The 21588-nt window shown below is 44.0% G+C and overlaps 1 protein-coding gene across 1 annotated transcript in view; it reads left to right on the forward strand.

The window, feature by feature from the left end:
• Positions 1-21588, forward strand: part of LOC144599359 (uncharacterized) — a 48281-nt gene that overhangs the window by 11595 nt on the left and 15098 nt on the right. Inside the window, exons 6-15 of the mRNA XM_078410149.1 lie at positions 1487-1549; positions 2846-2899; positions 4372-4398; positions 6465-6542; positions 12626-12679; positions 14128-14163; positions 14266-14307; positions 14544-14615; positions 16203-16256; positions 19549-19608. Coding sequence (XP_078266275.1) covers positions 1487-1549; positions 2846-2899; positions 4372-4398; positions 6465-6542; positions 12626-12679; positions 14128-14163; positions 14266-14307; positions 14544-14615; positions 16203-16256; positions 19549-19608 — 540 coding nt within the window. The remainder of the gene's footprint in view (positions 1-1486; positions 1550-2845; positions 2900-4371; positions 4399-6464; positions 6543-12625; positions 12680-14127; positions 14164-14265; positions 14308-14543; positions 14616-16202; positions 16257-19548; positions 19609-21588) is intronic.

Here is a 21588-nt window from a genome sequence, read left to right on the forward strand (position 1 = left end):
CACAAGGGACAGTTTACAATGGCCAAGTAACCCACCCACATTCATAGCTTTTGGAGGAAACTGAAGCATCCAGAGGAACCCACAAGGAGGACATGCATATTACACACAGACAGCATCAGTGGTCAGGATTGAACTGGGTGGGTCACTGGAGCTGTGAGAGAGCAGCTGTGACATTGTGCATTGCCTTCTCATCTCTCTCAGTGCTTGAGGTCTGCACCATCAATCAGCTTTGCAGTTGCTGGGCATTGCTCTAATGTTGCCCCCACTCTGTTTCATAAGAACAAATATGGCTTCTTCCCCAGGTATCCACTTCACCTAATACACATTTGAGTTATACTTCACATTATTTTCTACCAATTTGCAAAGCCCCGTTGCACCCAAATTGATCTCACTTCACCCACAAGAGTTGGAATAGAAGGTGAAAAACTCTTAGAAGGAGGGAAAGTTTGTTAGTGTTGAGCAGCTCAATGCGGGTGATACCAGACCAAAAGTGAGTGCAATTGATTCCTTGTACTCCAGGTGCAACATAACTCCTGCTTCCGAACCACCATGACCTGTGTCTGTTCAGAACGCTACAGGCTGGCTGGGATTGGTAGAGATAGATACTTGGTGGCTGCCAGTGAACCTATGGGTCTGCTTCCATGCTGCAGTCCATTCACAATCATAGCTTTAGTTTTCAGTTTTAGTTTTAGAGATGCAGCATTGAAACACAGAGTCCTCGCCGACCATCAAATCACCTGTTCACACGGGTTCTATATTACCCTACTTTCTCATCCACACTCTGCACACTAGGGGCCATTTACGGAGACCAATTGACCCACAAGCCCGCACGCCTTTGGGATGTGGGAGGAAACCGGAGCACCCGGAGGAAACCCACACGGTCACAGGGAGAACGTGCAAACACCCACCCAGGCAGCACCCAAGGTCAGGATTGAACGCAGGTCTCTGGCTCTGTGACGCAGCAATGCTACCTGCTGCGCCACCATGCAGTTTACCTGCATCAGACTGACCTTGGTGATGCATCGTTTTGTATCATGTGCTGTCTGCTGGTAACCAGGCACAGACTGAGCTCATTCTTTTCACCATGGCTGTACCGCCATCACAGATTGTCCTCTCGTCAGCCCGCAATGGATTTTATGATGCAGAGCTTCAAGAACTGTGTGCAGCCAATCCTTGCATCAGTGGGCATCTTACACACCATATTGCATGCTGATTTTTTAAATTTAACCCTCTTTGCCATTACATTAACATAATCTGTGATGATCATCTCAAGTTCACTGCTGAAGGTTGAAGGTGTCTTACTGCTCATCAGTAAGTATTTAAGATACATTCCAACCTCTGAAGTAGGGTCCTGACTCGAAATGCCACCCACCTGTCCCCTCCAGAGATGCTGCCTGGCCCACTGAATTACTCCAGAACTTTGAGATTTGCTCATAATTCCAGCAGATTCTCAGGATCCTCGATTCTCTACTTTTCTCTCCTCCAGGGCATCCATGGAAAGAATGGGCCTCTTGGCGTTCGAGGTGCACCAGGATGCAATGGCACAAAGGTAAGCCGAGCTTGAAAATAACAATTCGAGAAAAAAATGGCAAGTATTTGAGTGAAGTCATGAGCTGCAGCGGTAGAGTTGCTGCTTTACAGCGAATGCAGCGCCGGAGACTCAGGTTCGATCCTGACTACGGGTGCTGTACTGTAAGGAGTTTGTACGTTCTCCCCGTGACCTGCGTGGGTTTTCTCCGAGATCTTCGGTTTCCTCCCACACTCCAAAGACGTACAGGTATGTAGGTTAATTTGACTGGGTAAATGTAAAAAAATTGTCCCTAGTGTGTGTAGGATAGTGTTAATGTGCGGGGATCGCTGGGCGGTGGGCCGAAAAGGCCTGTTTCCGCGCAAAAATAAAACCGGTCAGCATCTGTGGAAAGAGAAAGAGAGTCATTATTTCAGGTCAAAGACCCTTTGTCAGAACTGGAAAGAGAGAAAATAGGTTAAATTTAATTTGCAGAGAAAGTGAGGAAGAGATAGAAAGGACAGGAAGTGTCTGATCTAGCAAGGCCAGGATTATAGACAATAGACAATAAGTGCAGGAGTAGGCCATTCGGCCCTTCGAGCCAGCACCGCCATTCAATGTGATCATGGCTGATCATTCTCAATCAGTACCCCGTTCCTGATATGATGATATGATATGATATCATGAGTGGATCTGAATCTGCATTGAAATTTACTGTTGATTGGCCGGACCTGAAAGAGCCAAAGGAGTCAAGAGTATTTAATTGCCATTTGCATTGGGACCGGATCAATGAAATACTTACTTTAAAGCTACATTACTTGGAACAACTCAATAAATAAACACATAATAAATTATCTATTGTAAATTATGCAATTATGCAATAAATTATGCAATTGTCTATTGTACTAGATAAACCAACCCATGCAAACCAAAGTATGTAATGCAAACTGATATGGACTCCATAGCAGTTTGGTACCAAGAGTTGTGGTTTCGAGTTGTGCAAGATGGTTCGGGAGCCTGAGAGTTGATGGGAAGAAGCTGTTCTTAAATCTGGAGGTCACATTTCTCAGGCTTCTGAACCTACTTCCCGATCATAACAGCAATGTAAGAGCATGTCCAGGGTCTTGTGGGTCATTGATGATATTAGCTGCCTTCTTGTGGCACAGCTTGCTGTAGATCGCCTTCAGCGATGGGGAGGTCAATGTCTGCGATGGACCTGGCAATGTCCACCATTTTATGCAGCCTCCTTTGCTCATGGGCGTTCGAGTTACCGAACAATTAGAAACCATTCCATCCTTAATAGGTGCACGCCACCAATACATGTTTCTTCTTTTACAGGGTGACTCTGGTTTTCCAGGAATTTCTGGGTCAGACGGACTTCAAGGAATTTTGGTGCGTATTTCCAAATGATTAGTGAGAACAAATTTGCTCACCTTGGTTGCTCTCACGTTCTAAAGCTGCACCAGGTTTCTACTCGGCAGACAACATAGGATCACGCCAAATCAGTGAATGATTGCAGCACAGAATCAGCCCCTCCATTCCATGCCAAGTCCTACGAGCAACCTAGTCAGTCCCATTCTCTTGGCCCTGCAAATTGTTTGCTGTCAAGTTCTATTCAATTCCCTTCAGATGATGCTGATTGATTCTGTTTCCACCACCCCCGTAGGCACTGAATTCTTGCGCATCTCTGCCAATGCTCCTCTCAATGTTCTTTGCTCCAAGGTGGACAACCCTGGCACCCCCAGTTCTGGCCTGACGAGTGTGTTGTAGCACGAGTGTGTTGTAGACGGAGGGCTCTCCATCAGGCCAAGAGCTGAGAGCCATTGGTTTTTGGATAGTCTGAGATGCCCTTTAAAGTGCTACCCTTCTGATTGCAGCAATGTGATGTTCTGTGTGATATTTAGACCAGGTGATGGCAGATCAGAAGCCTGAGTTCAATCTCTCCTTATTCTTATACCAATTTCCTTCAGAGGCAATTAAATTAGGGAGAGAGGCAAAGCAGCCTGTTCACTCATCATTCTCCATTTTGCATTACTGCACAGTCAAAATCACTCTCAATCGCTTCTAACCAAGCAAGAACTATAGAAGTAAACCCTCGTTTTTACGGACCTCTTTATAATGGATTTGGGTGATAGCGGACGGACCTGCCGACGCCATCCCCTGCCCGCAGTGCCTCCCCCACTGCGTCTAGGCAGGGCCAACTATCGACACTGCCGGCCCACACGGCTTCCTTGGCTGTGCCTTCTGCCGCCACCTCCGTCCCTTACCTGCACTCTGGCCACCCATGAGCAGTGACCAATGGCTCCACCAATCCTCACCTCTCCCCCGGCCACCAGCAGGCCAGGGCCGTCAACTCACCTGGATTCCAGGCCCAGTTCCAGGCCGAGAAGAAGAGTCACAACCCGAAACGTCACCTATCCATGTTTTCAAGAGAGGCTGCCTGACCTGCTGAGTTATTCCAGCACTTTTGTGTCCTTTTGTGCATTAATGAGCATCTGCAATTGTTTGTTTCTACTGCTTATACAATGATAATCCCTTCCTCGGTTCTAGCGGACAATCTGCAATAACGGAAACCATTCCTTCCCGATCCCAATGCTCCGTTATAACAAGTGTTACTAATTCCAACTGGATTTGGGAGTGCAATCAATATTTACACGCAAGATAATATTGACTACTTTCATGCACTGACTGATAGTTGACATTAATAACATACTGTAACAACGGAAAATGTGGATACAGTCGATTGACCTTCAAAAAGTTGCATCTCAGCCTAAATATTACTGAACCATTCTATACTGTTCAAAGGATTTTCAGCTTTATCTGTTAAAACTTGACTTGTACTCCTCCAATTGTTTTTTTAACAGGGATCTCCAGGGTTTCCAGGCCAAAAGGTATGTTGAAAATTATAAAGACTAGATCATGGAAATCTGAAATAAAATCGGAAAACACAAAAAAAATAAAACCGGTCAGCATCTGTGGAAAGAGAAAGAGAGTCATTATTTCAGGTCAAAGACCCTTTGTCAGAACTGGAAAGAGAGAAAATAGGTTAAGTTTAATTTGCAGAGAAAGTGAGGAAGAGATAGAAAGGACAGGGGAAGTGTCTGATCTAGCAAGGCCAGGATTATAGACAATAGACAATAAGTGCAGGAGTAGGCCATTCGGCCCTTCAAGCCAGCACCGCCATTCAATGTGATCATGGCTGATCATTCTCAATCAGTACCCCGTTCCTGCCTTCTCCCCATATCCCCTGACTCCGCTATCCTTGAGAGCTCTATCCAGCTCTCTCTTGAATGCATTCAGAGAATTGGCCTCCACTGCCTTCTGAGGCAGAGAATTCCACAGATTCACAACTCTCTGACTGAAAAAGTTTTTCCTCATCTCCGTTCTAAATGGCCTACCCCTTATTCTTAAACTGTGGATTGTTAAAGATTCATAAGAAAAAGAAAGTTGCGAAAGACTGGGGTGCAGGGCAGGCGCAACAAGGCAGACGGTGCTCATGCAGAAAGGGAAACTGAGCTGTTGGCACAGATGGATGACTCACAGTCGAAATGGCCAAAAGGGAGTTACTTAAATTGTGAAATTTGATTTGTGTGTGAAGCCTACTCTATGTCCAGAACAAAATTGTGGTGCTGTTGGTCAATCTTGCGTTGGACCTCACTGTAACAGAGTATAAGACCAGAGGCAAGTGGGTCAAAGTGGGCTGGAGAATTAAAGTGACCTATGTGCTTTTTCACCATAATGGGATGCTACATCGTCCCCTTGATTTACCTTCATCCACCTAAAGAGGGAGCTGCATAACCTAAAACGTAAGCAGAAATCTCACAGAGCCATATGTAGTCTGAAATATTCTTTTCATTTTACTTTGATCAAATAATTGTTGTCAGTGATTTCTCGCATGAATTGGAGTGAAGATAAATGCTCATCACACACTTCGAAAGTGAGATTACATATTCAGACAGAGCAGAAGTGAGAATCAATGTTCACGCACCTTTTAAAATTGGGGCAGCATTCAATATTTGTACAATAAATAATCATGTGCAGAATAATAGTCGGGAAATAACATAGAAGATAGAACAGTACAACACAGGAACAGGCTCTTCGGCCACAATGTGTGTATCCTACAGGTGGCACAGCGGTAGAGTTGCTGCCTTATAGCACCTGAGACCTGGGTTCAATCCTGACTATGGATTCTGTCTGTGCGGAGTTTTTACTTCTCCATGTGACCGTGTGGGTTTTTTCCAAGTGCTCCGGTTTCCTCCCACACTCCAAAGACGGACAGATTTGTAGGTTAATTGGCTTTGGTAAAATAAATTGTAAATTGTCGCGATAGTGTAGGACAGTGCTAGTGTACGGGTGATCGCTGGTCAGCGTAGAATCGGTGGGCCGAAGGCCCTGTTTCCACGCTGTATGTCTAAAGTCTAAAAGAACATGATGCCAAGTCTAAAAGAACAGATAAGCTAATCTCATCTGCCTGCACTTGATCCATATCCCTCCATTCCCAGCTTATCCACATGCCTATCTAAATGCCTCAAACTCTCTTAAAGCCTCTTATCGTATCCGCCTCCACCACTCTCTCTGGTAGTGCATCCATAGTTTAACAATGAAGGAAAAGTGCATATCTCGACCATAAGTTGTTGCTTTTGGAAACGTCTGTTGCCAACTGGAGTCTACATTATGTGAAGTATGTGAGGCAAGAGAGTTTTGCATGGATTCATTTTGGCTCTATATAGAATTATATATATAACTATCATTAGATAATTACCAATTATGCATTTAGTTATAAATTATATAATTTGGCAATGTATAATATAAAATGATTACTTTTTAACATATAGCTATGTCAGCTATGTTGTTACCATTTACTTATCAGGGCATGAGGTGGTTAATGTATCTGTATTAAGCAGGGGAATGTCAATGCCATTAGCATTTTAATTGTCCCCCGTGTGTATTCCTCAAGGGTGAACCAGCTTGGAACACACAGGTGAATCCAGGAGAGAAAGGACATCGTGGACCAGTGGGTCTCCAAGGAATCCCAGTAAGACTATTTTGCCAACGTGTTTATTGACATCAGGTGCTTGATAACTAAAATGAGGTTGACTATATGAGAGATATAAAATTAATCTGCCATCATAGATTGATGTAATGGGGTTCAGACTGATTTACAGTTTTTGATTTACAGTCCATAAAGTACAAGGACAGATTTACTCCTTTTATTTCCTGGCAGCTTCTCTTAGACAATAGACAATAGACAATAGACAATAGGTGCAGGAGTAGGCCATTCGGCCCTTCGAGCCAGCACCGCCATTCAATGTGATCATGGCTGATCATTCTCAATCAGTACCCCGTTCCTGCTTTCTCCCCATACCCCCTGACTCTGCTATCCTTAAGAGCTCTATCTAGCTCTCTCTTGAGTGTATTCAGAGAATTGGCCTCCACTGCCCTCTGAGGCAGAGAATTCCACAGATTCACAACTCTCTGACTAAAAAAGTTTTTCCTCATCTCTGTTCTAAATGGCCTACCCCTTATTCTTAAACTGTGGCCCCTGGTTCTGGACTCCCCCAACATTGGGAACATGTTTCCTGCCTCTAACGTGTCCAACCCCTTAATAATCTTATACGTTTCGATAAGATCCCCTCTCATCCTTCTAAATTCCAGTGTATACAAACCTAGTCGCTCCAGTCTTTCAACATATGACAGTCCCGCCATTCCGGGAATTAACCTAGTAAACCTACGCTGCACGCCCTCAATAGCAAGAATATCCTTCCTCAAATTTGGAGACCAAAACTGCACACAGTACTCCAGGTGCGGTCTCACTAGGGCCCTGTACAACTGCAGAAGGACCTCTTTGCTCCTATACTCAACTCCTTTTGTTATGAAGGCCAACATTCCATTGGCTTTCTTCACTGCCTGCTGTACCTGCATGCTTCCTTTCAGTGACTGATGCACTAGGACACCCAGATCACATTGTACGTCCCCTTTTCCTAACTTGACACCATTCAGATAATAATCTGCCTTCCTATTCTTACCACCAAAGTGGATAACCTCACACTTATCTACATTAAACTGCATCTGCCATGCATCCGCCCACTCACACAACCTGTCCAAGTCACCCTGCAACCTCATAGCATCTTCTTCACAGTTCACACTGCCACCTAGCTTTGTATCATCGGCAAATTTGCTAATGGTACTTTTAATCCTTTCATCCAAGTCATTGATGTATATTGTAAATAGCTGTGGTCCCAACACCGAGCCTTGCGGTACCCCACTAGTCACTGCCTGCCATTCTGAAAGGGACCCATTTATCCCCACTCTTTGCTTTCTGTCTGTCAACCAACTTTCTATCCATGTCAGTACCCTACCTCCAATACCATGTGCTCTAATTTTGCCCACCAATCTCCTATGTGGGACCTTGTCGAAGGCTTTCTGAAAGTCAAGGTACACCACATCCACCGGCTCTCCCCTGTCAATTTTCCTGGTTACATCCTCAAAAAATTCCAGTAGATTAGTCAAGCACGATTTCCCCTTCGTAAATCCATGCTGACTCGGAACGATCCTGTTACTGCGATCCAAATGCTCCGCAATTTCATCTTTTATAATTGACTCCAGCATCTTCCCCACCACTGATGTCAGACTAACTCATCTATAATTTCCCATTTTCTCTCTCCCTCCTTTCTTGAAAAGTGGGATAACATTAGCTATCCTAATGTTAGCTATAACATTAGCTATCTTCATTGGGTTTTGGGCCTGAAATTGCCGGGATTATTATGACACACCACTTGTGGTGTTTAATTCATTACCGTCACAGTTGGCAAAGAGATACTCCCAATGTTCCCATTTGCAACATGACTTCCACCTCTCTCCCACTAGTCCCATCAAAATCATTAATACAGTAGTTACTTTCATTCAGGAGGCTTCTCATGCGTGGCTGCAAAATAACTGGATTTGTGGTATAAAAATTACATAAATCATTCTCATTGCTCCCATTCAAGGGAAGTATTAATTTAATGGTTAATGATATTGGCATGGCCCCTCGCCCCTGCATATCCATAAACAAACCTTCATTATATCAAAGATAGACACAAAAAGCTGGAGTGTGTCTATCTTCAGTTTAAACCAGCATCTGCAGTCCTTCCTTCGTCATTATAGCAGTTGGGGAATGTGCTCATTTATTTTATTCATGAGAATTGTGTTTTGGGTTGGGTTTGCATTTTGCGTTTCCTCTGTGCATTGGGTTAGATCTTACAGGGTAATTACTGTCCTTTATCCGGTTAAGTGTCACCAAGTCTGGGATCCAAACTCAAACCAAGCTTGTTGGCCGCTCTCAGGCATGGATTTCCTGAAAAACGCATGGACTTAGCTCTTGTATCTGCCCATAGCAAACTAGTGACAGATCGCCAGTGCTTTGCTGGGGAATCTGCCCACTTAACCTACACCAGGTTGAATTCAACACAGAAACAATACCTTCAGCTCCGAGGAAGGAAGAATTAATAGAGATTATTTATAGTTGAGTCAAGAGAGTCAGGAGTCAAGGGGATTGTGGTGTCATATGTCCTTAAATGGAAGAAATTCTTACTAGCAGCAGCAGAACATGTAAACATAGTACTCCATAAACAGTATAATAAACAACAAAAAGTTATATATATATTAAAAAACTACTACTAATACTACTACTTCTACTACTACTTCTACTACTACTACTACTACTACTACTACTACTACTACTACTACTACTACTACTAATAATAATAATAATAATAATAATAATAATAATAATAATAATAATAATAATAATAATAATAATAATAATAATAATAATAATAATAATAATAATAATAATAATAATAATAATAATAATAATAATATACAGCTAGTCATGAATTCAAGTCATTGTATTTTGTGACTAACCAGATTGTATCAGTGGGACAAGATGGATCTTGGTCTTGGTTTCAATGGGAGCAATACCATAGGTGTTCTTGATTATGAAGGATAAGACTGCTGGGTGAAGAATTTGTATATATTTCACACATCAAATCTTACATTCAGGCAGAATTTCTCAATGAACAGAATGGTCATTCTCAAATACAGATGAGTTATAATATCCTCCTCTTTGACTGGTTACCTTAACGTTCTCCATGTCTTCATATTGCAGACAGCACTTTCCTGACTGATGGAGGACGTGGTTGTGGAACTACCCACAGTCACCCTGTGCAGTGGTTTTCTCATTGAATCTAGTGGAGTAGGCAGCTGGCTTCCCCAAAGGCCACCTGCCCAAGAGAAGGAATTTTGATCCCAGTGAAGGAAGATTTCAGAGTACAGTGATATTATGATTGCTACTTTACTGGCATCCATGGTTCTGAACCTTTGCTACTACTGTGGGGTTTGAACTTGTTTCCCAAGGTCAGTGGTCCAGAACCATGGATGCCAGTCAAGTACAATACAATACAATACAATATATCTTTATTGTCATTGTACCCAGGGGTACAACGAGATTGGGAATGCGCCTCCCATACGATGCACTAATTTAGGTAATTTAGACAGCAGCAACCCAACGAAACGAACAGTTGTAACAGTTTTGGACAGGGTAAAGTGCAAGTTGATCTATGCGTTGTGGCCATCCGGCTCAGCAGGACCGGTTCATAGCAGCTATGGCCCTGGGGATGAAGCTGTTCCTGAGTCTGGAGGTGCGGGCATAGAAGGCCTTGTATCGTCTGCCCGATGGAAGGAGTTCGAACAGACTGTTGCAGGGGTGTGAAGAGTCTTTGTGGATGCTGGTGGCTTTTCTGAGGCATCGTGTGTTGTAGATGCCCTCCAAGTCTGGTAGCTGTGTTCCGATGGCCCTCTGAGCTCTATGGACTACCCGCTGTAGAGCTTTCCTTTCTGCCTCCGTGCAGCTGAGGTACCACACAGGGATTCCATGCGTTAGGATGCTCTCTATGGTGCAGCGGTAGAAGGTCTTCAGCAGCTGTTGGGGTAGACCAGACTTTTTCAGTGTTCTTAAGTAGAACAGTCTTTGTTGTGCCTTCTTGACCAGCGCAGCAGTGTTATTGGACCATGTTAGGTCCTCCGAAATGTGAGTGCCCAGAAACTTGAAGCTGGACACTCTCTCCACACTGACCCCATTGATAGAGATCGGGGCATATTCCCCGTTATGTGACCTACGGAAGTTGATGATCAGCTCCTTGGTCTTGGTGGTATTTAGGGGCAGGTTGTTATCCGAGCACCAGTCCGCCAGGTTCTGCACCTCCGCTCTATAGTTTGTTTCATCCCCGTTGGTGATCAGCCCGATCACCGTTGTGTCATCTGCAAACTTGACAATGGTGTTGGTGTCGAATGCAGGAACACAGTCGTGTGTGAAGAGGGAGTAGAGCATGGGGCTCAGAACACAGCCCTGTGGTGTGCCGGTACTCAGGGTGATAGTGGAGGACAGGTGCGGGCCCATTCTCACTGCCTGCGGTCGTTCCAGCAGGAAGTCCAGGATCCAGTCACATAATGACGAGCTAAGGCCTAGCTGGTGGAGTTTGGTGATGAGCTTGGTGGGGATGACCGTGTTGAAGGCGGAGCTATAGTCTATGAATAGCATCCTCACGTACGTGCCCTGTCTCTCTAGGTGAGTCAGGACAGTGTGAAGAGCCAGAGAGATGGCGTCCTCTGTAGATCTATTTGCCCTGTATGCAAATTGATGTGGGTCCAGTGAGTCAGGGATGCTGGATTTGATGTGTGAGAGGACTAGCCTCTCAAAGCACTTCATGACAATCGGCGTTAGGGCAACCGGGCGGTAGTCGTTCAGGTTGGAGATCTTTGCTTTTTTCGGCACCGGAACTATGATAGCCGACTTCAGGCACTTGGGGACCGTAGCCAGAGATAATGACAGGTTAAAGATCTTGGTGAATACCTCAGCCAGCTGTTCAGCACAGTCCTTCAGTACCCTTCCTTGAACACCATCCGGTCCTGCAGCCTTGCGTGGGTTGACCCTTTGCAGAGCGCGTTGTACCTCCTGTGTGCTCAGTTGCAAGACCTGTCCCACCGCCTCGGCTGGGGTTCTTTCACTCAAGGTGGTTTTGCCAGTTTCAAAGCGGGCAAAGAAGGTGTTAAGCTCGTTGGTCAATGCCATATCGCTGTGGGGGCAGGCAGGGCTGCTCTTGTAGCCAGTGATGTCCCTGACACCCTGCCACATGCTTCTGGTGTCCGTGGTGTTGAAGTGGTCTTCCACCCGTTGCCTATGGGTGTCTTTGGCCCTTTTAATACCTTTGCTTAGGTGTGATCTGGCAACACTGTATGCTGAAGTGTCACCAGATTTTAAGGCATTGTTGCGTGCCCTCAGCAGGTTCTGTACCTCCTTGTTCATCCAGGGTTTCCGGTTTGGGAACATCATTATCACCTTGTCCTCCGTGACATTTTCCACACAGCAGTTGATGTAGGAGAGCACAGTGGATGCGTATTCCTCCAAGTCTACCTCTATCTCTGAACCGTAGGTGGCCTAAGTAGCAACCATAATGGACTGAAATCCTCCTTTTATTGTTGGAGCTGGAAGTATTCTCTCATACTCCTGATGGGTCTTTTGTGTAGATGGCTGCCAGATATCATCTGAAGCGAGTTTAGGTTAGTTTAGCTTAACTTAGCTTAGTTTAGTTTTGTTTAGTTTATTATTGTCACATGTCCCAAGGTACATGTAAAAAGCTTTTTTGTTGCGTGCTATCTAGTCGATGAAAAGACTATACATGATTCCAATCAAGACATCCACAGTGTACAGATACAGGATACAGCATATAATGTTCAGTACAAGATAAAGTCCAGTCACGTCCAATCAAAGATAGTTTGAAGTTGTCCAAGAGGTGGATGGGAGGTCAGGACCGCTCTCTAGTTGGGGAGAGGACGGGTTCAGTTGCCTGATAACAGCTGGGAAGAATCTGTCCCTGAATCTGGAGGTGTTCATTTTCACACTTCTGTACCTCTTACCTGATAGAAGAGGGAGTGACCGGGGTGAGACTGATCTTTGATTATGCTGGTGGCCTTGCTGAGGCAGCATGAACTAAATCATAAACTAAATTATTTTATAATCAATAGTCCAAATACATTTTGCAAATGAACATGCTCAGTCTATGGATGATTTACTTTTAGGGTCATTCAGGAAACGCTGGGCTGTTTGGACCCATTGGACCTCCAGGTCCCCGGGTGAGTATTTCTCCTCTCCATGTTAAAGATCTATTAAGCCTGAATGATTAAGCTGATGATGAATGTTGATAACTTGCATTGGGACAAGTATCACTGATGGCAGAGAGGCAAGGAGAGACATCCCCACTCACACAATGGCATTGCCTCGGTATAGAAGACCCAGACCTCTGCCTTCTCCTGATGAGTCTGGGAATTCCCCGTATGCCTCTAGATTACCACAGGGCCGAGGAAATACGACTCGTAATTAAAAGTTAGTCTTGGATTTTACACAACGGGAAAACCCCAAGCAAATCATTCAAAAAGATCAACACTACTGCGTCAGCTTGCCCAAAGGAAATGGATTAATTCTGCATGCACAAGGACTCAAACCAGAGATGTTGTAAATCTGTTGAGGTCCACCGATTACATTCGCTACAAAAGAAAGGGATAAATAACCCCTTTCATTTCAGGTTGAAGATAGTCTGGAAGAGAAAGATGTGTGCACCAAGATCGACAAACGTTGTAAACTCATGGTGGGGAGCGGTGAGTGGGGAGAGGGGGGAGTAATGACCTGAGTTCTGGGCATTTGCAGGGAGAGCTTTAGGGTGGCACAGCGGTAGATTAATATTTGGAGACACATTGGTTGAGCTCTGAGTTTATGCTGCTGTTTAATGGGCTTTCAACATTGGTGGACATTCAGGGGAACTCTGGTTGGGTGTAACTATTGGAGACTATTGCTGACAGTGATAGACAATTGGGAATGATGTGAATGAGGCTTTTGCCAGAATCCCATTCATCAGCAGAATCTCCAGTGAAAGCTCAGCATCTATCAGCCAACCAAGGTACATGTGATGAGTTAGTGTGCAGACGGGGGTCCTGGGAGATGACAGGGAACTGCACGGAGAAGGGAATCACTTGCTCAAAATTATGAGAAATAACAGAACATTTTGAGATCTCAGTATACTTTGAATAAAGCTGAAAATCAAAAACCCAGAATCTGTGAAAGATTTCTAAATGAATCAATTTTTGCAGGTGTTTTCATTGCCTTTTCATATATTTAGAACAAACCATTTGACAAATGTTGAAAGATGCTTTTTTTCCCTAAAAATAAACTTTATTTAGAAAATATATTATATATATATATATATATATATAGATATATAGATATATACAGAACAAGAACGGTGCAAAAACTCTTCTGACTTTCTCAGTGACTCCACATCCACTTGTGGCATATTCGGTAGTATTCACAAACTATCCTTAAACCAAGCACTCCTGCATTCACGTGGCCCCTTGGAGTGATGTCTCTTCCATTTGCATGAGGGGTGCCCCCAAAGCTGTAATATGTTATGCATTTAACTTAAGCCCTGGTGTTATTCATCAGCAAAGCTAGAGGGGCCTAATGGTCCAAATCCCTTCTGTTTCCTTTTGCCTTTAGACTCTGTGCTGACCACTTTATTTTCCTCTAGGGTCTGACAGGACCACCTGGCTATCCAGGTCCAAAGGTAAGATTTTTGGAACCAGTTCTGCTTCTTTCGCTGCTGTTTAAAAGATTATTTTAAAAGCTCCAATAAAATAGATGTCTTCTTCAACTCTTCTTCATGCAGGGCAACATGGGATTGTTCTTCGTGGGTTCTCAAGGTGACAAGGTAAGAAAGGGTCAAGCATGATTAATTGGGCTGATATCATGTATATTTAGGCAGACAATTAGTAGAAATGAGGACAAATGAGAACGGTGTCATTGATTGATTTTGGCCCTACAATCTAATGTGTTTTTTTTATAATACAAGTATTTCTGCATTATTTATTGGTATTGGTGCTTTCTTGCAAGGCATTCCCCAGTTTTTGACTACACCTGATAAATTGATTCCCATGTTGGAAATAGGGTGCGAAAGGTCTTCCTGGACCGGTTTATCGGCAAGAACGCAGTCCAACCATTATTGAACAAGGACCGAAGGTAAGATTGCCTTTTATTGCACCAATTCTGTCTTGTCTTATAAGTTCATGTTCGTAAGCCAAGGGAGCAGAAGTAGGCTATTCAGCCCATCAAGTCTACTCCGCCATTCAATCATGGCTGATCTATCTTTTAAAGCAAGCATCTACAGTTTCTTGTTTCATTAAGGCCTATTTTCTGTTCTTATTTCATATGGGAACATAAGTACATATACGCTTTTGTAGTGCATTAGATTCAGGGGATAGCAAATAAACATACAATAATAATATTTCAAATGCCATGTAAAATGAAGAACAGTTTTTTATTTGAAGCTCATGATAATAAATGAGAAATTGAAGGAGCCTTCAGGGATGAATATGAGCCTGAGGGGTATTCCCTATTTAAATTGCAATGATATATATATTTTTTAAATCATTAATAGTGTGCAAAGTAGCTATAACAACATAGATTATGAAGATGATACTAGGTAAGGACATGGTTTAGTTTAGTTTAGTTCAGTTTAGAGATACAGCGCGGAAAATGGCCCTTCAGCCCACCGGGTCTGCACCGACAAGCAAACCCCACACATTAACACTATCCTACATACATTCGGGACAATTTTAAATTTCTACCAAGCCAATTAACCTACAAACCTGTAAACTTTGGACTGTGAGAGGAAACCGAAGATCTCGGATAAAACCCATGCAGGTCACGGGGAGAACGTACAAACGCCGTACAGACAACCACCTATAGTCAGGATGGAGCCTGGGTGCTTGGTGCTGTAAGGCAGCCACTCCACCACTAAGCCACCGTGCCACACACAACATGGTATCGTCTCCCTGGGAAGTTTGGACATTGAAATGTTATTTGATAAATCAATAGCCAGCTGGATGTCAGGCAAATGGCCAGTTAAACGGTCTTGTGATGCAAGCTTTCAGGAACTTGCATTCCTACAGCTATGTGTTGTTCTTTATTAACTCTTTAATGCTCTTTGCACTCGGCCTGGCCGGGCACAGTGCAGAGGTTAATCATTGGTTTATCAAGGGCAAATGGGAAAGTCATGCTCCTGTAGTGAAACTTAGGACTTGGGAAGATGCAGCTGATTTTACCAAGAGCATGCAAGTGTTGCTCTGGAGGTTAGGTGTGAGCAACTACAGGTTAGGTAGTTGCTCCCACTAACTGAAGTTTAAAACAAGTCCATGGAAGGAATGGCATAAGTATTGCATGTGAGACCAGAGCATTTGGATCCAAGATCTGAGTGTGCTAAGGCCCACCAGATGTACAGGTGGAAATTGTCAGAGTGACCCAGTAAATTTACAGCTAAATGAGTATGATCTTTATTACAGTACAAGGCAATGAGGATATAGATTTTCCAAAACCATATGAAGTCATTTCATTGACTCTCCTCGTCCATCTTGTCTCATTTAGCATCTAGTTTGCATGCCGCTACAAATTGTTTATTTGTTATTTTTAGCTCCAGACAGGACTTGTTCATTGTTGCAGTTGTAACCATGACTGAAGCTGAATTAATTGATGAATGAGAGAAATGCACTTATGTACAGAAGTAATTTGATATCAACACATTTATGATAAATCCTCTTTCTTGAACAGGGCAGCCCCGGACTTCCTGGTGATCCGGGGTTTCCTGGTCCCCCAGGTTTACCTGTGAGTACAATCCATGAGCATTTTACAGTATTAATCAGTTGTTCGGTTTCTGTCATCTCAATGTCACAACTGGCCAATCTAACATTGCACTAACTTCAGTTCAACTAGTCAGTCCTTATACTGTGATATTGAAAAACAAAGCAATCAAATTGAACTGCGCTGCCAGATCAATGAATTAATTTATCTCTGAAGTGCAGGATAAAAGGTTTGTTAGGAATGTTCTCAGCGCCGTTCCCAGTGCATAGTATGACCCTGCAAAAAAATATTTATCTTCTGAGTCAGAATCTTGGCAATGGAGAGGTGGGAGCAGATTGCAATCTGCCGGGGTCCTCCTGATGGACATGGAAATAATATGGGAAGCTTGGCAACTCTGTAAATTTGGACTGAAGCAAAACATCAATATTAGTCCAACCACAATCACTACAAGCAAGAGTTGAATGCCCTTTCTGACCTCGCTTGTGGGTAAAGAAATTACAACAAAACAAAATGGCTTCCAAACTAGTTGTGGCTGAACGTCTGAACATCATATCAGCGGTCCATAGTCTAATGGCCTTCAGTGACTTCATTGGAATATACAGAGTCACTGGATGATTATTTACTTAAGTATGGATAACAGACTGCTACAGGGTGCAGGCATACCTTAAATCCCTGACTGCTCGCCGATGTCCAGTTCAAGACAAGGTCATTAGTGGAAACTCCTCTTTCCTTCCACTACCCTCAAATTGTATCCTACAGCATCTTCGGAGAGAAAATATCAGTCATAAAACAAGAAGGGCCAAATGGCCTCCTCCTGCACCTATTTACTATGTTTTATTTTCGACTAGACCAAGTGAACCCGTTGGGCCCAAACCTGCATTGGTGCAGCACCCTGTCCTCCCCCCCCCCATCCCCTCTCTCCTCAATCCCCTCTCCCTTCTCCCTCACTCCCCCTTCCCCCCTCCCTCCCTCCTCCCCTCCCCCTCCCCTCCTTTTAAACTTGAAAATGTGAATAACTTTAAATATATAAGACCGATTTCAATGAAACTGCTTGCATTATCACTAAAGTGACAATGGTGAGTAAGGTGGGCCTAAAATTGTCGCGCTATCGTGTACCGTTTTGGCTGAAGTTCAGTCACAAACAAGATAACAAACGAGAGTTTTAGTATATAGATGTTTAAGATGTAACATGCAAGGACCACAAGAAGCAGTGAAAGTGGAAAGTGTCTGTACACATTTAAGCAACTCCCAGATTTAATACTCCTGCAAAGTAGTAGAGCAATAAGGACTTTGATTGTGTAGGAAGGAACTGCAGATGCTGTTAATTAAACCAAAGATAGACACAAAATGCTGGGGTAACGCAGCGGGTCAGGCGGCATCTCTGGAGAGATGGACTGGGTGACGTTTCGTAAGAAGGGTCTCGGCCCGAAATGTCACCCATTCCTTCTCTCCATAGATGCTGCCTGTCCCGCTGAGTTACTCCAGCATTTTGTGTCTATCTCAAGGACTTGGATTGACTGGGAATAATAGAAATCAGATATTAACAAGAAAGTGATCTAAATTAATGCACAGCACTGCCAAATCGTTAATCCTGTTACGCATCTGTTCTTAAGTTTGGGATTAGCTGTGTTATGAGCCAACGGCAACGGTTTCTCCCGAAGCAGAGTAGATCTGCTGCGGGCACTGTAGGGGTAACCAACACTCAGCCTCTTCCCTCTCTACTGGTAGTGAAAGGATACAATATTTTGTCTGCACGTCAATACCGCACCTCATCGAATAAATTACCTCATAATTACGCTCAAAGTTACAGAACCACCAAAAAATAATGTTGCTAGTTGCGTGTAAAAAAAATCGGACGTGTGGCACAAAGAACTGAGTTGAGTTGATTCTCAGTATTTTGCAGATGTACGGAATTCCATCGCATGCTCCTGAAGAATTTCAAGTATGATTTCTTAAGGCACCTGAACCTCAGTCAATAGACAATAGACAATAGGTGCAGGAGGAGGCCATTCGGCCCTTTGAGCCAGCACCGCCATTCAATGTGATCATGGCTGATCATTCTCAATCAGTACCCCGTTCCTGCCTTCTCCCCATACCCCCTGACTCCGCTATCCTTAAGAGCTCTATCTAGCTCTCTCTTGAATGCATTCAGAGAATTGGCCTCCACTGCCTTCTGAGGCAGAGAATTCCACAGATTCACAACTCTCTGACTGAAAAAGTTTTTCCTCATCTCTGTTCTAAATGGCCTACCCCTTATTCTTAAACTGTGGCCCCTTGTTCTGGACTCCCCCAACATTGGGAACTTGTTTCGTGCCTCTAACGTGTCCAACCCCTTAATAATCGTATACGTTTCGATAAGATCGGCATTGCCTTTACGACTTTGCACAATGGCACTGATGCAGAGGACCCACATTCAGAAACTGCAAGCTTGATTGAACCATGAACAAGGGTGATCATGAGGGGGGACTAAATCTGTATAAGATGCCTCACTCTCATAAGCAGCAAAGACTCCAGTAAATCCCAGCCTCCAGCATTGTCAATGCAATGCTCTTTGTTGAAAGGAATCAGTCAGTTTTCCATGGGACTTTCCTCCTGGGTAGTAGTCCACAGGAGAAGTTGTTGGATGAGATCAGAACTTGCCAGCCACCATAACTATAATGCTGTGACATTAATATAGTTGTAATGACTGGGTCTAATGGAAATCAAATATTAACAATGAAGTGATCTTCCTGTGCTATTCCTGCACAACAGTGTTAAATCTTTAATCTTATTAACCATTTGATCTTTAGACTAAACTTTGGTATTGCCATTGCATCTCGATGCACGATGGTGTGGAGTACCTTTTTGCAGGAACTGTCCTGTTGATCCACCTTAAGTTCAGCAGAACGGACATGGAGATCTTACCCATGTAACGGGTGAGAACATCTTTTGGAAAGGATATTCAAATTGACATTTGAGACTTGAGATTAATTGGCTATCATCAATCATTAATTAAGTCCATTTTGTTTCATAGAGGTGATTGCTACATTTATTATCCACATTCACAAGTTCACGTTATAGGAGTAGAATTAGGCCATTCAGCCCATTGAGTCTACTCAAGCCATTCAAGCATAGCTGATCTCTCAGCAGTTGTTAATGATAACTGCTTATATCTAGTCCAGTTCAGGATCCTTTAGCCATTTTCTTCAAATTCTAAGTCTTGTCAGAGTAAATAACAAAGTATCTTCATCTGTGCAGGTTAGATTCTGAGTGTTCAAGCCAATAGTAGACTGTATCTCCATTGTTAACAAATATTGCTTGCTTATATATGTTACAGGGTGGAATAGCATCAGGATGGAAGGGAGATAAAGGAGGTCGAGGAGATCCAGGAGCTCTGGTAGGACATGAATTCCAGAAATGATCCCAATTCATCTTGACAAAGATAATTTTTGCATTTATTATCAGACACTATGCTCTTGCATATTTATTAATAATCGGACTTTTGAGATGTACGAAAGAGAATTTAAAGGAAAGATGTGTTGTCCGTCAATTGAATCCTCTCACAAGGCTATCGATCATCATCAGTAGTGCCATCTCTTCTCAGAGCACAGCAGATTATTCCCTCTCAAGTGCCCACCAGATTCCCATTTGAAGGTGATGAATTCAGAATTTCTCACTGGCTGCTTATTCATATTTCTTATTTTACAGTGGCTTAGGCGGAGCAAATTTGGCCCATCAAGCTATTCTGAGTCCAAGAAAAATCCTAACATTTCCATTTCCCACTTAAGCCATGGTAACTTGGCCTCTCACACATGCCCAATAAATCACACATCCTATTCACCCCTGCCAATTCTCCCCTTGCTGCCTTCACCGGGGTAATTTACTGCAGCCAAACTCTACACTGCAAACTCCACACTGACACCAGTCACAGGGAGAGAGAGAGTGCAAACTCCACACTGACACCGGGCACAGGGAGAGAGAGTGCAAACTCTACACTGACACCAGTCACAGGGAGAGAGAGAGTGCAAACTCCACACTGACACCAGTCACAGGGAGAGAGTGCAAACTCCACACTGACACCAGTCACAGGGAGAAAGAGAGTGCAAACTCCACACTGACACCAGTCACGGGGAGAGAGTGCAAACTCCACACTGACACCAGTCACAGGGAGAGAGAGAGTGCAAACTCCACACCGACGAGACCAGAGGTCCGAGGCAAGTAACTGCACCACCTGCTGGTGAACGTTGACCATTGCACACTGATTTGCCCACCAGGGAGCTGCCAAGTTCTGAAACCCTGCACTTGCAGGCCAGGCTCTGTGGTAATTCCGGGCCGCATTCTGATGGGCTCATTTGCCTTAGTGATGTTAATCCCCCACATATGTTCATAAGTCATAGGAGCAGAATTATGTCATTCCGTCCATCAAGTCTACTCCACCATTCAATCACGACTGATCTAACTCTCCCTCTCAACCCCATTCTCCTGCCTTCTCCCTATAACCCCTGACACCCATTACAATCAGCAATCTGTTGAACTTTGCCTTAAAAATATCCATTGACTTGGCCTCCTTCTGTGTCAATGAATTCCACAGAATCACCTCCCTCTGACTAAATAAATTCCTCCTCATTCCCTTTCTAAAGCTACGTCCTTTTATTCTGAGGCTGCGCCCTCTGGTCCTAGGCTCTCCCATTAGAAACATCCTCTCCACACTATCCAGGCCTTTCACTATTCGGTAAGTTTCAATGAGGTCCCTCCCTCATCCGTCCAAACTCCAGCGAGTACCGGCCCAGTGTCATCAAACGCTCATCAAACATTAACCCAATCATCCCCAAGATCGTTCTGGCAAACCTCCTCTGGACCCTCTCCAACACCAGCGCATCCTTCCTCAGATATGGAGCCCAATCCCCATGGGGACATTGCATGGAATAGGCAGGCTCTAGCTGTGAGTGGCAGGACCAATACATCCACGTGCCCGATATCACCGCCCACAAACCCCACCCACCCACTCCGACCTGGTTCAAATCAGTGGCTCCTTCTCGCAAGCCCTAGAACAGAGGTGAAGGTTGAACCATTACTGAGCCATGGGGGGAGTAGTGCAGAGTATCTGCCCTGAAACACAACCAGATGACCCGGACACAAGACAAGATGCTGGCTTAAATCGAGGCAAGGCTGACCACCGATCTTAACCTTCTGTAAGGTATCACATTTTGTGATACCACCTATATCCTTTCTTTGTCCCGCTCCCCTGCCATCAGTCTGAAGAAGGGTCTCGACCCAAAACATCACCCATTCCCTCCATCCAAGATGCTGCCTGACCTGCTGAGTTACTCCAGCATTTTGTGATATTGGGCAGCTTACAGCCCAGCGGTATGAACAT

This window comes from Rhinoraja longicauda, chromosome 13, assembly GCF_053455715.1.
Source record: "Rhinoraja longicauda isolate Sanriku21f chromosome 13, sRhiLon1.1, whole genome shotgun sequence".
Classification (NCBI taxonomy): Eukaryota; Metazoa; Chordata; class Chondrichthyes; order Rajiformes; family Arhynchobatidae; genus Rhinoraja; species Rhinoraja longicauda.